This window comes from Quercus lobata, chromosome 3 (genome assembly GCF_001633185.2).
Source record: "Quercus lobata isolate SW786 chromosome 3, ValleyOak3.0 Primary Assembly, whole genome shotgun sequence".
Lineage (NCBI taxonomy): Eukaryota > Viridiplantae > Streptophyta > Magnoliopsida > Fagales > Fagaceae > Quercus > Quercus lobata.
In genome coordinates, this window is record NC_044906.1 from 68822419 (window position 1) to 68839384 (window position 16966).

Genomic DNA, 16966 nt, shown 5'->3' on the forward strand with positions numbered 1-16966 from the left:
TTATTGTGTATATTCATTTGTGGGATTTATTTTGTAGATTTTTGAACTTGATGTAATGGTCCCGGATTTGGATTTGGGGGATTTATTTTGTATATATTTGAACTTGTGGCAAATCTTGTTGTAAGGAAGAATTTTTTTTATTTTTTATTTTTTTTTTATTTTATGTATTTGGGTTATGTATTTAGGATTTATGTATGGGTTTGTGATTTTTATGTATTATTTCTTGTGATTTCTGTATTTGGGGTTGTGTTTTGAAAGGGAAAATGAGAAATCTAAAAGTAAATTATTGTAGATTTATGTGAAATTTGAAATCTAAAATTATTGTAGAAATCTAAAATAATTATTATAAATTAAATTAGTGTAGAATCTGAGATTTATTAAATTAATTACGGAATTTAAAAAAAAAAAAAATTGGGCCACGGTTTAGGCCATTAGGGCTTAGGATTGGGCCCTAAAGTGGTCGGGGCCCATGGAGCCCGACGGGCCGGGTTTGGAGCCTGGGAAAAAATCCGTTTATTAACCGGGTCGGGTTCGGGTAATAGATACAGATCCGCGGGTCGGGTCCGGGTACAAAGTAACCCGGCCCGAACCCGACCCGTTGCCATCCCTAATTGGTATAGAAGGGCTCGGGCACAGGTCAGAATCAAATGGAATGTTTACACCTATCATTAATGATAATTTGAACCTACAAAAACATGTAGACACAGAGGCATATATAATAATCAAAAATTAAGTGAGGATGGCAAAGAAAATGCACCATACATATGGAGCTCCAAAATTTGGTATTTTGTGGATGTGGTGAAAGTGTTATCTTATAAGCTCTATTATGTAATACCTATCTAAACTTTTATTTTCAGCTCGTAAAAGCAAGATACTTTCTCTTCAATTCAGTATTTTGTGGATGTAGAAGTGTTCTCAACATATGATGACTTATAAGCACCGTATTGGACTTCGGGAAATTTCATGACAATTGATTTGAAGATTCTTGAACTTTCTTTTCAAATTTGTGGACAAACTTCTTCATCAATTTTGTGTGTTTTGTTTGTTTACAGTTAGGTAGATCCAACAAATAGAAATCTAATATCAAAATATTTACTGGACTTGACTTACTTTTTTTTTAGAAAATGGCATGCAGTTGATTGCAATATATTTCTTTTAATGCGTTCACTCTTTGCGTTCTTAATTTTCAGTCAAAAAGAGAAGGCATGTTTTGTGGAAAGAGTGGTAAAGTTTCTGGCATTTCTGGCATGTACTGTGGAAAGAGTGGTAAAGTTTCAGGCATATATTGTGGAAAATTCATTGCGCCTTGTCAGAAAATTAGAGGAAAGTCAGAAGGAGACAACTGTATAGTACCTTCCTGGAAAACGCGAGTCACACTTGTACATATGGGATGGTAGATGGTCGTATTCACACAGACAACCCACTACTCTTCTTTTTCATTGCGTTCACTCTCACTTTTTCAATGAGTCAACAAGAGAATGCATGTATTGTGGAAGGAGCAGTAAAGTTTCTGACGGACGTTTGAATGCGTTCACTCTGTGCTTATAATTTTTAGTCAAAAAGAGGTATTGTGGAAAAAGTGGTAAAGTTTCTTGCATGTACTGTGGAAAATTCATTGCGCGTTGTCAAAAAAATTAGAGGACAGTCAGGAGGAGACGACTGGAAGGTATCTTTGTGGAAAACGCGTGTTCCACTTCCACTTACCCATATAGGATGGTATCATGGTAGTACTCACACAGACACATACTTTTTTTTGAGGTGGGCAACTGATCAAATCTGTCGCCTCTCACCCCTCTCTCAGCCATGTTGCCACCGATGCTGCTGCTCTGCTTCTTCTTCACAGCCACCGCTGCTGCTGCTGGTCTGCTTTTTCTTCGCCGCCCAGCTATCGCTACTGGTTCTTCTTCTTCACCGCTACGGCTTCTTCTTCGCCGCTGCTGCTGCTGGTGCTTCTTCTTCTTTTCTACCTCTTCTTCTTCTTCTTTTGTGCAATATGGGTTTGATGATTCATATATATATATATATATATATATTTTTTTTTTTTGTATATGGGTTTGATGATTATTATTATTATTTTTTTGGTATATTGGGTATAATGATTCATATATGTTTGATGAGTTTGGGATCTAAATTTTTGTATATGGGTTTAATGAGTTTAGATCTAAATTTAGGATGATTTTGATGAATTTGTAGAGATGCTGGAATTCAAGAGGAGATAGTCAGGGAATAGAGTTAGAGGAAGAGAGATAATATGATGAGAGTGGGGAGAGAAAATATAATAAAAAATTAAAATACAAAGCTACAAAAAGCTACAGTAATCGTATATATTTACATAGACATGGATATTGTAGCTAACTTGCATATTTACACAGAAATACATAGTCTGATGTGAGTGAGTTTTGAGCAATATTGGGTAAATTTCACCATTTTTCTATTATACACTCAATGATGTACACACATGGGTGTAATTTGTTGGCTAGCATAATTTTGGGATTGTATGTCGTTAGTTAGCATGCATTAAAAACGATTAAGTAAAGTAACATCTCGAGTTTTTATAGTATAAAACTCGCATCTCAAAGACTCGAGTTCCACTTGCTGATGTGGAGGTTTTTTTGCCTCATGGATCTTGAGTCTTATAGTCTTAAGTTTTTAAAAAGTAAACCTGCATCTGTAAGACTCAATTTATGTCAGTAAAAAACTGAAACACGTAGCACACGTAGCAGAAAACTGAAACACTCAAACCCAGAACAAACCCACTGCCTCACTACTCACTCACCCATAACACCTACACGTCTGACACTACATTTTCTCTATCTCACACCACATGGCCTCTCTCTATCGCTATTCCTCCCTCTCAACAAATTTACTAAGGGTTTTATTGCCATTGTAGTTAAGTATTATTTATTGTTGCAGTGTGGGTTTTACTTTGCTTATTTATTTGGTAGATACTTAACATAACTTAGTTAAAATACTATGATATTGCGAATATATACAACTTTGTTTTGTTAGGGTAAATTTTGAGTATTTATTTGCATGGTTTTTGTTAGCAAAATTTATTTAGCGTCTTTAGTAATGTTAGGTTCTTATCAAGAGTGTGTTTTTATCATGACCTTAGAAGGATTTTGGATTTTTTTTTTTTTTTTTTGGTGGTATTGGGTATGAAATAGGTAGTCTTAGCATGACCAAAGAAGGATTTGGGCTTTCTTGTATTGGGTATGAAACGGCTATATAGCTAGGTTTTTTTATCAAAACTAATTTGAAGATATTTTTTGTCTAACGTAAGAATGTGTAATGAAAGTCATGCCCTTTGAATGAATTGGAATTTGTGCTTTGACTAGATAAAATGTTTTGTAACTAACATATTACAATTGACTTTGATAGGTTCACAATGACTGTTAATGGTGAAGATTTTGTCGATGGAGATGAGTATGAAGAGAGGATTGATCGAGGCAACTTTGAGATAGACATTGATAACCATGAAATTACTACCAATGTTCATGCCGATGATATATTTGACTGTGGTGAAATTGATGCAGACAATGCTATTAGTGACCAGAACATTATGAACACAATCCCTGTCTACACACTTCCTGCCTTGTCATTCTCTGCAAATACTAGGGCAAATATGGAACGAAGAACAATTGTACAGGTGTGTTTACACTAGTGTTTTTACTCTACAATTGTTTTTTATTTAAAAAGATATGCATTTTTCGTTTTCTTATACCTACACCTCACTCACTCTAATACTTTCTTCACTTTAATTGCATTCCAAACACATTTCCTGTTGCACTGATCTGATTCCTATTTCTTTCTCTGATTCAATTCACTCTTTTCTTAATCTTCCGTTTATAGATCCCATCAATGGATTTCCTAAACAATGTAGAAGCCACCTCTTCTTCTTCCACTCACCGATGGAAGTATGATGTCTTCTTAAGCTTTAGAGGTGAAGATACCCGTGAAGGTTTTACTGGCTATTTATATAAAGCTTTGTGCGACAAAGGCTTTGACACCTTCATTGATGATAAACTTCAAAAGGGAGAAGAAATTTCAGAAGAACTTATCCAAGCCATAAAAAAATCATCGATTTTGGTTGTTGTCTTCTCTAAAAACTATGCAGAGTCCAAATGGTGCTTGGATGAACTTGCTGAGATTGTTGAGTGTAGAGAAAAGGACCAAGAGGTTCAAATTCGTCCAGTTTTTTACAATGTTGATCCATCAGAAATACGAAATCAAAAGGGAAACTTTGGAACTGCACTGGCTAATCACGAAAAGAAGTTCAAGAATAACAAGAACAAGGTGCAGAGGTGGAGGGATGCTCTAAGAAAAGCAGCTAATGCATCTGGATGGCATTACAAGAAAGGGTATGTATCTAATTTTTGATATCATGATTCGTGAATTTACTAATTTTATATACTACTAATGTAGTTTGTCATAACCATTGCATGCAAAATTATGGAAGTAATTTTATTTTGATCATATCATCTGGTACGAACTTAGTCTACAAAGGTCCAATTATGAGTTTCTCTTATGTATTTTTATACTTCAAATTTGATGTTAATATCAATAATAGTTATCAAATATATGAATTACATTCCATTTACTTTATTTAAAAAGAACACATTAGTTGTGTTTTATAACTCACAAACTCAACTAAATATCTTGAATTTGTAGTTCATCTGCTAATCTATCTAATTATATGTTTTCATGTGATTGTCAGCTGCGCTCCATATAAATCTGAAGCTGTCTTCATCCAAAACATTGTTGAAGAGATATCAAATGCTAAATTAAATTGGATGTCGTTATATGTTGCTGAATACCCAGTTGGAATAAATTCTCGTGCAGAGGCCATAGAGTCAATTTTAGATATTGGGTTAGATGAAGTTTGCATGGTAGGGATGTATGGCCTTCCCGGAGTAGGAAAGACTACAATCGCAAAAGCTGTTTATAATAAAATTGCTAAACATTTTGATGGAAGCAGCTTTTTAGAGAATGTTAGAGAAAAATTAAGTACAAATACTGGCATAATCAAACTACAAAAGCAACTTCTTAATGACATTTTAGGGGATGGAAATTGGAAAGCGGGCAGCAGATTTGAAGGAATCAGTTTGATAGAGAGGAGACTTCGCTGTAAAAAGCTTTTTTTAATTCTTGATGATGTTGATGATTCGACAAGAATAGAAAATTTGCTTGGAAAATGTAATTGGTTTGCTTCCGGAAGTAGAGTCATTATAACATTAAGAGATAGAAGCTTGTTAGCTGCCTTTGAAGAAAAAGTTTGTACAATTTACAAGGTCAAGGAATTCGAGGTTGAGCAATTGAACAAACATGAAGCTCTTCGACTCTTTAAAGCGCATGCCTTCCATGGAAACATACCAAGTGATGAAGATTATTTTGAACTTGCAACTAAATTCATAGATTTTTCCAATGGCCTTCCACTAGCTCTAGAAATAATAGCTCGTGATTTGTGTGGAAAAGCTAAAGATGAATGGGAAAGTGCATATGATATGTATAACAAAATCCCCAATAAAGACGTTCAAAAAATACTTCGAGTAAGTTATGATGGATTGAATGACCATGAGAAAAATATTTTCCTCGATATTGCATGCTTCTTCAAAGGATGGAACAAAGATTATGTTGTAAAGATATTAAATGCTTGTGGATTATGTCCTAACTTTGGCATTCCGAGACTTGTTAATAAGTGTCTCATATCTGTTGATGAAGTTGGTAGATTGTTAATGCATGACTTGATACAACAAATGGGCAAGGAAGTTGTTCGACAAGAAGCACAAGACATCCTTGAAGAACGTAGCAGGTTATTTTGTTTTAAGGATTCGCTTGAAGTACTAACTAGAAATGAGGTATAAGTTCTTTTTCCTCAATTATTTTGCTCTTTATTTTTTTTTTTCTTTTTCACTAGGTAGATGTATTGTTTTTTTTCTTTCATTTTTTTTTTCTTTCTAACATGTTATAAAATACTAGTTAATCTATATTGTTTTTGCATAAAATTTCAAAATCATTATACATTTGGAAAATTATATTACTTTCTATAGTTGACTTGATGCTTCTCCACTTAGGGATCCAAAAAAATTCGAGGCATAATGTTGCATTCGCCTCAATCAGTAAAGGTGCAGCTACACATTGAAACTTTCAGAAGGATGGTAAATCTGAAATTTCTAATAGTTGAGAATGTGCGTATTCGTAAACCACTTGAATTTCTTCCCAATAGTCTAATATTTCTTAAGTGGCCCAATTATCCTTTTCACTGGCCATCTGAGTATTTTCCTGAACAACTTGTTGCTATTGAGATGCCACATAGTCGCATTAGATTGCCAAAGCTAATCACGCAGGTATGATTATGTATATTTTTAAATTGAGATTTTTGTTAAATTTTTTATTTTAAATTTTGTTGTAGTTAACTTTTGATTTTTTTTTTTTCCTACAGGAGTGTCGGTTGGAAAATTTGATAAATGCCAATCTCAGAGGTTGTGAATTTATTACGGAATTACCTAAATTATGGGCCCCAAATTTAAAGAGTTTGGAGCTCGCTGGTTGTAAAAATTTAGTTAAATTAACTGAATTAGGGGCCCCAAATTTATGGTATTTGAACCTCTTTTGTTGTAAAAATTTAGTTAAATTAACTGAATTAGGGGCCCAAAATTTAAAGTACTTGTGCCTCTCTGGTTGTGAAAATTTAGTTGAGATTGATGAATGCTTTGGATCTCTTGAAAAGCTTACAGATTGGGTTCTCGTTGGTTGTAGAAAACTTCAAATTCTTCCAAGCCAGCTCAGGTTGAAATCACTTTATCATTTTATTCTTACTGACTGCACAAGCCTTGAGAAGCTCCCTAATTTTCATCAAGAAATGGAATGTTTACAGTATTTAGAATTAGAAGGGAGTGGTATTAGAGAGGTGCCTTCATCAATCGAGCATCTCACTAAGCTTCACCAATTAAACCTTGCTGAGTGCAAAAACCTTGGGGATCTTCCAGATAGCATTTATAAATTGCAACAGCTTTGGCACTTCCGGACTCCTACTGCCAAATTGAGACCGACGTGCGATTCTTTTGATGGCTCTTCCGGATATGGGTTTGTGAAAATGAGAGAATTGAATCTCCGTGGATGTGAAGGCATAATTGAATTAGATCTTTTGATGAAGCCTGATTACTTCCCCGCATTGGTAGAATTAAATCTATCTTATACCAATATTGTTACCATCCCTGAAAGCATTAGCAGATTTCCCAGATTACAACACCTTAATGCTAAGAATTGCAAGCTTCTTCGTGAAATTCAAGGACTTCCACAATCATTAATTATGGTTTTTGTGGATGGTTCCATGTTGTTGAATACCTCACCAAGCGGGCTATTTAATCAGGTCTCTCTCTTTCTTTAAGATATATATAAAGAAACAATTTTTGTTACTTTATCTAAATACTTTACGAGATTTGCTAAATGAAAAATATTGAATTTTCTAATTGCATGCAGGTAATAGGAATTATTGGGATTTTACCAAATAGCGTATGTGGTAGTGCAAGAAGCAACAAATTAATGGATCTGCAGTTCTCCAATAATTTACCATCTAAACTATTGTTTGGGTTAATGGAGAGCTTTGATGGCATTCATGATGTTATTACTTTTTGGGGAACTGAGATGCTGAAATGGTTTAATCATCGAAGTGTTGATAACTCCATATTTTTCTTTGTTGGTCGCAATTTTCCAAAATTGGTTGTCTGTATTGTTCCTGGACCAGAGCCTTTCATGGCTTTGTTGAAATTTCCATCAATGGTTATGAAAATCGTGAATATCAGTCTATTGATCTAGATGGACATATTCCATGTTTACAATATTTATTTTCTCTAACTCAATGGTCTCTGCTGCAGAGACATTTGAATGAATCAAATCCAACTGACCAGAATCGTGTTAAGGTTTCAGTTAGACATGAGTCAGATGACACCTGTTATTCTATAAAAATGTGGGGGGTCCACGTAGAATGCACCTGTCCTCCTCAAGAAGATGATGCTGTTGATTATGGGTATTCTATAAAAGGTTGGGGGTCGAAGAAACAGAGGACACGTTGATGAACTCTGAAGAAATATGCCTCAATCAAAAAATCACATTGAAACTGTTTCTCCTCGGTCGTTTCTGACCGGTTTCTTTTTGCATTTGATGCCAAGGTATGTTTCCATTTTTGGTAGCACTGTTTCATTTGCATCTGTTACACAATGGCAATGGATATCATATCAACTTATAAGTATTTATTGTGTTTCTATAAAAAAAAAAAAAAAAAGGTACTGAATAAGTTTCTGAACTTAAAAATTGTAATTTGGTTAATTGGTCTTATTTTTTTGTTAATGCAGTTGACTAGGATGGTTGCGGTTGAAGTCACTAGCAGGCCCCAGATTTCCTTTTGCCTTGGATGCGACTGTCTGGTATGATTTTGTGTTTTTTTTAATCTGATTTTTCAAATTGAGATGCATAATTTCTGCTTAACTTACCATGGTGAAGAAAGATCTTGCAATTGTTTCCTAGTTTTATTCATTCGTTTGGACTTAATTGGTTTCTTGATTTAAAAAATTATGTACAGCAGTCGCTTAGAATCCTGACTTTTGTAGAAAATGTGTATCATTCTGAATTTTAGAAGCTACATCAAATTTGTTGGCTGTGTACAAGATTGTTTGAGATAAATCGTAAATGATTTGCATCACACCTAAATGGTCTGTAATAATTTACTAGGTTAGCTGGTCATTTAAGACATGCTAACCAAAAGTTAAAATGGCTGTGCATTTTAATGTCTTTGATTGGGTCTTTGGAAGAATATAGCTTGTATTTGACTGGTTGAAGAGCTGGTTGAAGGTCTTTAATATTTTTTGTTCTCTCTCTATTAATAAGAATATTTGATATAGTGAGGATCGCAGGGCCACAATTTCATTATTGTTGGCATAGCAACTGTAGCGGCTATTATAACTCTTTTATTCCTTTTAAGTTTTTGCATTTAAAATGATCTTTCTATCCTTTAGGATCCTTTGTCCACATTTTATAGCCAAATCTCTAAAGGTCAAACTAAATTTTCAAAGTAGTTCGAGTCACCCTATTGCCATTAGAATACAAGACAAGCATTAACGGGAAAGCTTCAATTTCTAGTCAGTCTTATGCAAGTAGTAAAGATAGTAGGAAAATGAAAATCAGCATTTAATAGGTTGACCCAGTTCTGAATTTTGCAGAAGGTTATGAGCTATAAGCATCTCAAACTTCATGGCATATTGTGAACTGAAGACAAGGGCAGTCTAGCAAATTTTGTGTGGAACCTTCAAAAAAAATCCTTTGATGAGCCCTCTACACTGAGGTAAACTTGAAGTTCCTCCTCTGCACATTGATGAAGTCACTTAGACCCAGACTCAGCTTAACCCTACATTACAAATACAGGATGAGACACATTGTTTCCTTCAAGTTGGAGGAAATGACAAACCTTTCAAGTACTCAAAGAATTGCCTCTTGGCATGCTTGTCCTCAGGTAAATAATATCCATAGACATTTGTCCATTTAAGAACTTGCCTCAATTCAACTTTCTGCATAAACAGCATATTTGATGAGAACAAGGAGGGTTTGTGCTTTACTTGGAATAGACTCAGGTATCGGGGGTGCTACAAAAGATTCAAACTTCAGTTCTATCCAGTTAAGCGTATTGGATGAGAATGAACTCAGCAATTGTATCAATAGAGGCCTTGAGCATTGGTTTCAAAGCTACTTTCAGGTCTCTCTCTTTCACACTCACACTCTCAGTCTCTCTCTCAGTCTCTCATGAAGCTCCATATTTTCTATTTTACAGGGCTGCTCTAGTCAACGCTATATTTATAATGATTGTTTTCCTAAATGTGAAATTCCAGAATGGTTTTGCCATCAAAGTGGTTCTTTATTGAGAATCCAGCTAATTCCAAATCTTTATACTAATTCTGACTGGATAGGAATTGCTCTATTTGCTACATTCACAATGCACAAGCATCCAACTCTCATTCTTGACAATTTGGCTACAGAAATTTCTCATGGCTTTTCTTGTTCTTTGAGAAGTCAAGTGACATGGGCAGCCGGACGGTGTCAAATAAACATTACATCCCTGAGTCTGAACACAACAAATTTATTTGGTTAAAGCAAAGTAAATTCATTTGGATCATGCATGTACCTCATGCTCGATTTTCAGATAAGTTGAATTGTAGCAATCTCTTGACTGCTTTATTTGGTAGTGATAGCCAAGACTTGATGGTGCAGAACTGTGGTTACAGTCTTGTGTACCAGCAAAATGTGGGAGAGTTGGTGCAAACATTAGTCCAATGCTCAACCATGTTTTCTGATAATTCCGATCTCATTTATCAATTTACTGCTCATCAATCTAGAACAAAGCAGCAGAGCCATGATGATGATAATGTTGAGGGGGAAACCAGTGGAACTGGTGGATCAAATGGGACATTGAGAGGGCTTCAGGAAAAAATAAAGCAGCCAAGCCATGATTATGATCAGGATGATGAAGATGAGGGAGAAACCAGTGGAACTGGCAGATCTAATGGGACATTAAGAGTGCCACATTATCAGGAAAAAGTTTGTGGAACTTGCTATCAAAAATTCATTGATGCCGGGGGGACCAACCCATTATTGTCATCGTCAAGAACACTCTGAGGTACCTCTCTGTTTCTCTCACGACCTTTATATGTCTAATTTAATAGACTTTCATTTCCACTTTACACCATCTGTAACCTTCTATACCATTGTTAAAGAGAGCACAACTTTTTTGGTGTCTATTTTTTAAATGATTCAAAATACTCTTATGCAATAATTATAATAAGTTTAAAAAACTTAAACTAATAAGATCAAATAAAAAATAATGAACTTCAAACATCTAACTTTTGAATACACATGTTGCACTTGTGAAGAGCTTTTTTATTATAATTCTAATATAATCCCATAAATTTTTGAAAGTCCAAATTTTTTTACAAAAGGTTTTGTGTTTTGGAAGTTCATATTTTTGCACGTCATTATTCTAATATGTATTTTTTAATTAAGTTTAAATTTTATAAAAATTCTTTATAAAACCTCTTATATTTAGCCCATCAATTGATAAAAACTTATCAAATATTGACTACTATAAGTCTATAATTATCAAATTTATATTTTGTTGAAATTTTCCCAACATTGTATGTGTTACTGAATAGTTATCAATATATCTATTTTACAGGATTTTCATTTACACTATCCATATGATTGTTGTTTCGATCCAACTAAGATTCCAGAGTTATTCAGCCATTATGCATCTGGATCCTCAATGGCAATCCAGTTAACTTCAAATTTGCATAATGATTCTAATTGGCTGGGATTTGCTATATGTGCTGCATTTTCAGTCCAAGAGTATCCAACTGATTTTCTTGACAATCTGGAAACTGAAATTCCCCACCACCTTAGTTGTCTGTTTGATATGGATATAGGTGGTTTGACACCTCTCCATGTATATAGCACCTTTAAAGAAGAACTCAAAGTGGTTACATCTACATGGATTCATTTGGCTATCGTATATACCATATTGGTGGCTTTCAGATAAGATAAATCAATGCAACCACATAGAGGTCTCAATTGCAAGCGACTGGCCAGGCTGGATTGTACAGAAGTGTGGACTTCGTCTTGTGGAATCGAGTTTTGGTAAATTCGATTCCACTTGAGGGCTTCACTTTATGACAATTGGGACATCATTCGTGAAGATTTAGTGGAACACCAACCATTAAAATCATCCTCAAAAGCATCCTCAAATCAAACATTCTCTATGAATAAATGCCCTCCTCAAAGTGAAATTCCGGAATGATTTAGGCATTAAAGTCCAGGCCCTTCTCTGTCTATCCAGCTAGCTTCAAATTTCAGGAATGCTAGTACTTGGATAGGACTAGTTTTATTTGCTTCATTTTCAGTCCATGAGCATCCAACTATCACAAGTGATAATCTGGATTCAGACATTACCCACCACCTTATTTGTCATTTGGATGCTGAGAAAGGTAGTCTAGAATCTCCCCTTCTCTATCAAATCACTGAAGAGAACTTCACGTGGTTAAATATACAGGGATTCATTTGGCTATACTACATACCTCGTGGGAATTGTCAGATTTTTTTAATCAGAGCAGTCAGATTGGGGTCTCAATTGGAAGCGACTTCCCAGGTTTGATGGTGAAGAAGTGTGGGCAACGTTTCTTATACCATCAAGATGTGGAAGAGTTTGAGCAAACGATCATTAAGTGGTCTACTGTGCCTTTTTACATTATGGAACTCATCCATCAATCAGTAGCTAGTGATTCTCCAAATGATAAGCCAAAGAATGAAGCTGGTTGTTCATACGAGGATCCAAACATTGGAAGGTTGAGAAGACCCATTTACCCAGAGCAAAGCAGTAGAGATAGCATCTATCTTGAAGATCAAAACCCTGATAATCAACTCAGCAAAAGTGATTTACAGGTAACAAATTAATGTGTATTTCCTTTCAAATTACTACCAAGCTCCCTTCTAGTTCAGTCATCAGTGGCATTGTCTGATCCCCCTTATAAGGAGAGCCATGGTTGAATCACCCCCTCTTTTACTGATTTTAACAATTTTGAATTGTCAGAAAAATTCTCTCTCATTGAACATCATGTTGCTATTTTACAGGAATTTGATCGAAGTTTGGTATATAATTCTTGTTTTCCTCCAAGTGAAATTCTTGAGTGGTTCAACCATCGTAGTGGCAAGCCACCAGTGACAATCCATCTACCTCCAAATTTATATGATGATAGTACTTGGAGGGGACTCGCTCTATGTGTTTCTTTCTCAGTCAACATCAAGGATCCTACTGCCATCCTAGACATTCTTAATTCAGAAAATGCCCATCATCTTTATTGCCATTTGGAAAGCAATGTTGGTTCTTTGGAACCTCTCCATGCCTATTGCCTTACTAAAGACGATGTCATGTTGTTACATCTAGGTGGATTCATGTGGCTATCCTATATACCACATAGCTCATTTCCAGATTGGTCGAATCAATGTAATCACATTGATGCTTCAATTGTTAGCAATTGCCCAGACTTGACAGTGAAGTGTGGACTCCGTCTTGTACATCAGCATGATGAGGAAGAGTTTGTTTTTTTTTTTTTTTTTGCTGAATGATGAGGAAGAGTTTAAGCAAACTACAATGCATGGCTTGGCCTCATTGTCTGACAATTGGGGTCTCATCCTTCATTTGACGGCTCACAGTAGAAAAAGAAATAAGCAAAACTTCTCCATGCTTAAAGAGAAAGGCAAGCATGTGCTAGAATAGCATCTCCTGTTATTGTTCTGCTGCTTTTCTTAGCGGTTCTCCCTTCTGTTCTCAATTACAAATCTAACTAGACACTCATAATCTCTGCTGCTTAGTTAACTTATATTGGTCCCAAGTTTCTTGTTCCTTGGACTAATGTGAGCACTATCTTTAGTTTTTGCAATAATAGGAGGCAACAAAGGCATTGTCACTAATAGTGAGCTGTTAAAAATATGCTTTAATTTTATTGGAAGGAACGATTAAAAATGAACTCCTTGTTTGCACATTTTCTTCGTTTTAAGGAAATAAATGCATGTTCATGTAGTAATCACTAGAAAGTGATCTCTAGCTGAGATAATTGAGTAGAAAAAAATTGTCATAAACAATAATGTGACTAATACACATGTTGGAAACACTTTCTGTAAGGGGATAATTGCCCACACAGAGTTAAGAAGGTAGGCTCAATTGGATTTGTATATAGTAGCTGATTGGGATACGGTTGTCGTCTTAAAGAACATTTGGAGCCTATTCACTTAGTCAAGTTTCTGTGAGTAGCCTAGGTGCATAGGCATTTACTGAGAAATAAGTGCTTCCGAATAGTGAAAATACCAAAGAAATTCCTTTGTTCATTGTTATTGATTTTTAACAACAATTTATTGTTTGCTTTAAAATAATAATAATAATAATAATAATAAGGGAAAGGAAAGTAAAATGGTGGATAGAAGATTGTGCTTGGAAGAAAAGATGGACAATTTTTTTATTTTTTATTTTTTGAATTAGTTTTATAATAATTCAATTGTTGCCAAGTGGACGAGAGGGGATTTTTTTTTTAAAAAAAAAAATTTACAACCAGTGAGGGAATGAGGATTTGAATTATGGTTCTTCTCATAAAGGAGATCATTCAATACCACCGAACTACAAAGCTTTTGATTGGTGGAGAGATTTGATTCATTTGGACTTAAATTGAAGACGGATGAACTAATAAGTAATTTGTCACACATCTCTCAAGTGTTGGCACAAAAAGTTAAAAAAAAGAAGAAGAGAAAAACAATATGTACCTATAAAAGTTAACATTTTCCAAGTGTATCATCCATAGTAAATTAATAGACAAAGATTGAATCCAATGCTTTGTGTAGCGACTCATCAGAATTATGACACGTGTCCACTTTTAACCACGTGTCATGATTTTGACGGTCTAGAACATTGGACCAAGCCAAGTCCAATTTTAGGTACCATGAGTTTTGAATATTGTTTTCAAATCAAGGTGAATATTTGGACCATTAGCTTCATGCATCTACTTCATAGGCACCAATTTTACTTTTATTCTATTTCCCTCTTATATATTATACTAATGTTATGTTCTTCACTGAATTATCCATTACTATTTAGCTACCATCTCATATAATCAATTTCACTAGTAATAAGGTATAATAATACATATGTTTATAAGAAAATCAACAAGTTCGAACTCCCAATCATAAAAGGTTTGAAATTCGAATAAACTTGAGATTCCAAATGCGTAGTCTAAGGTTGCGTTAGGCATTGACTTCAAAAGTCAGCTTTTTTTACTATTTAGTTTATTTTTACTATTATTCATGAATCTCATTGCACTTTTTACTATTATTCATGGCCTCACTGTACTATTTCAGCTATTTTTTAGTTTTATTTACAGTACTTTCAGCAAAAAGTTTTCAATTTTAGCTAAGTAAGATGTTCCCAAACGGATTCTAAGTCTAACAACTCTCTTTTTCTTAAAAAAAAAAATAAAATGTCTTGACAACTCTTTAGAATCAAGGCAAGATTACAGAACACAAAAGCATCTTCCTTCTTGGCAATCAGAAGCAAATTAGGAAACACATAGTTTAAATTTAGTTCCCAGCATAAAAAATTATAGCAAAACCTAATCCTCATATTAATTCTAATCCCAAATTAACGAAAGCAAAGAACAAACCTAATACCAAATAAGTCAATATCGTACTGGTAACAGCTATACCGGCAAAATATACTGCATTGGCCATCAAATAAGTTGCTACTCCTCTAAAATGTATCATCAGATAAAATATAAGGTTGTACTGGCAATTTTCGAGTGTTTCCCAAAATAGATATTTCAATTGATACAATAAAAGATATTTTAAAATAAAAAAATGTCATAGAAAATATTATTTAAGCTAATGCATTGGGTTAGTGTATTTAGGCTAATGTTTGAGCTTATAAAATATATGGATTTGACATTATATATATATATATATATAAAGGGGGAAGGGGACGCACTGCTGATGGGAAGAGACAGAAGCACAGTATTGTCAAGAAAATAATGAATGTAAGTAACAAGAAAGTAAATAACTTGAAAATAAGAACAAAAAATAGCTTGAAAGTAAATAACTTGAATGTAAGAACAATAATAAGGCAGTAGAACCAGCCAAGTGGTATATATCAAAATAATTCAAAGTAAATGAGAACAATAGTTCAAAGTAAATGAAAGCAATTTAGAACCGTCCGGTATGGCGGTAATTTGTCCAAGGTGGCGGTAGCAACAAGTAAAATAATGAACATAAAAATGAAAATACTTGTTATTGAAAGTAGAATAAACACTTACAGTAGTAGTGAATACAAGATCTCAACAGTTACATGTTAACAGTTACAAAGCTTGAACTAGTCCTAGTTACAAGATTTGTAGGATTACAAAGTTTGTAGTGAACAATGGTGAACAAGGTATTAGTAGTAGTAGAAGTAAGGAATTCTCTCTCTAAGAAGGCTAGTTCTAAGGGAAGAGAAATCAAAACTAAAACTTGACTTGAAAAACCCTTAAGGGACATCCCCCCTTAAATAGGCAAAGTTTTGAGTAAACAGTACTTGTGAACAGTAAAAGTTAACAGTAAAAAATAATAGTAATAATTTGCTGAAAGCAATCTTGGTGTGACTAAAAGTCACGGGAAACATGGAGAATCATCTTTTCAAAACATTATCATCAAGAGTGGAAATTAACAGTGAAAGTTCACTAGTAAACATTGTAGCATTTGGCCTTTATGCAGGCTAGACAAATAAGCTCAATCTTCTTGAAGATCTGGAGTGTTATCTTCATCATGTCCAAACAACTCCTGATCATATGGGAAATAGGGGTTGCGAGCAACAGATTCTTCTGAGGAGGCTTTGGATTCTTCTTGATTAGCAACAGCTTCTTCTGCCCATTTGAGTAAAGCTAGAAGAGCATCAGGATTTTTTTTCAAATTGTCAATAGAGGAGATTTTATTTTGTTCTGGAGACTGAACATTTTTGCCGGAAGAAGAAGAGAGAGCATCAGTAGGAGCAGGGTTTTGAACAAGGGAATGATCTTTTGCCATGGGCAAAGCAGCAGCAGATGAAGATTCTCTGGAAATAGAGGCAACAACAATAATAATACGTTGAGTGAGGGAATTTGCCCCACCATTTTACATACCAATGCTTAGAGAGAACATCACCGTCTTTCTCATATTGCCATTTCAATATCCAAGGTATTTTATATTTTTTAACAAAATGAAGCAAAGCAGGAAATTTGGCTCCATAAGCATCACACCTATAACATTTCTTGAAACATTCAAAAGCATCAAGCAATGGTGCAGGAAATAATTCAGTAATAGGACCAAATTGGGCCCACCAGTGGTTGAACCAAAGAGGCAAATCACCAGTGAAATT

At 34.6% G+C, this 16966-nt stretch overlaps 3 protein-coding genes across 7 annotated transcripts; all 3 read left to right on the plus strand.

Moving 5' to 3' along the window:
• The first annotated feature begins 1579 nt into the window (after positions 1–1579).
• On the plus strand, positions 1580–7547 carry LOC115979189 (TMV resistance protein N-like). The gene is made up of 6 exons (XM_031101163.1): positions 1580–1946; positions 3382–3649; positions 3853–4361; positions 4718–5858; positions 6075–6347; positions 6443–7547. Exons 1-6 carry the CDS (start codon positions 1804–1806, stop codon positions 7388–7390), a joined length of 3282 nt encoding a protein of 1093 aa, XP_030957023.1. The 5' UTR covers positions 1580–1803; the 3' UTR covers positions 7391–7547.
• Positions 7548–7608: 61 nt separating this feature from the next.
• Positions 7609–11478, plus strand: LOC115978743. Of its 5 annotated transcripts, none has more exons than XR_004088850.1 (5): positions 7609–8171; positions 8355–8426; positions 9219–9340; positions 9421–9748; positions 9824–10226. XR_004088850.1 is itself a non-coding variant. In XM_031100601.1 (3 exons), exons 1-2 carry the CDS (start codon positions 9684–9686, stop codon positions 10663–10665), a joined length of 495 nt encoding a protein of 164 aa, XP_030956461.1. In that variant the 5' UTR covers positions 9348–9683; the 3' UTR covers position 10666; positions 11222–11478. The 5 variants fall into 5 exon arrangements, 2 of the variants coding, with proteins under 2 accessions (XP_030956461.1, XP_030956462.1); XR_004088852.1 differs by having other exon boundaries at positions 9421–9508; positions 9576–10226; XR_004088851.1 differs by having other exon boundaries at positions 9421–9508; positions 9621–10226.
• A 9-nt stretch (positions 11479–11487) lies between these two features.
• Positions 11488–13580, plus strand: LOC115978742. Its single transcript, XM_031100600.1, has 3 exons — positions 11488–12480; positions 12670–13128; positions 13169–13580. Exons 1-3 carry the CDS (start codon positions 12193–12195, stop codon positions 13313–13315), a joined length of 894 nt encoding a protein of 297 aa, XP_030956460.1. The 5' UTR covers positions 11488–12192; the 3' UTR covers positions 13316–13580.
• The last annotated feature ends 3386 nt before the right edge of the window (positions 13581–16966 follow it).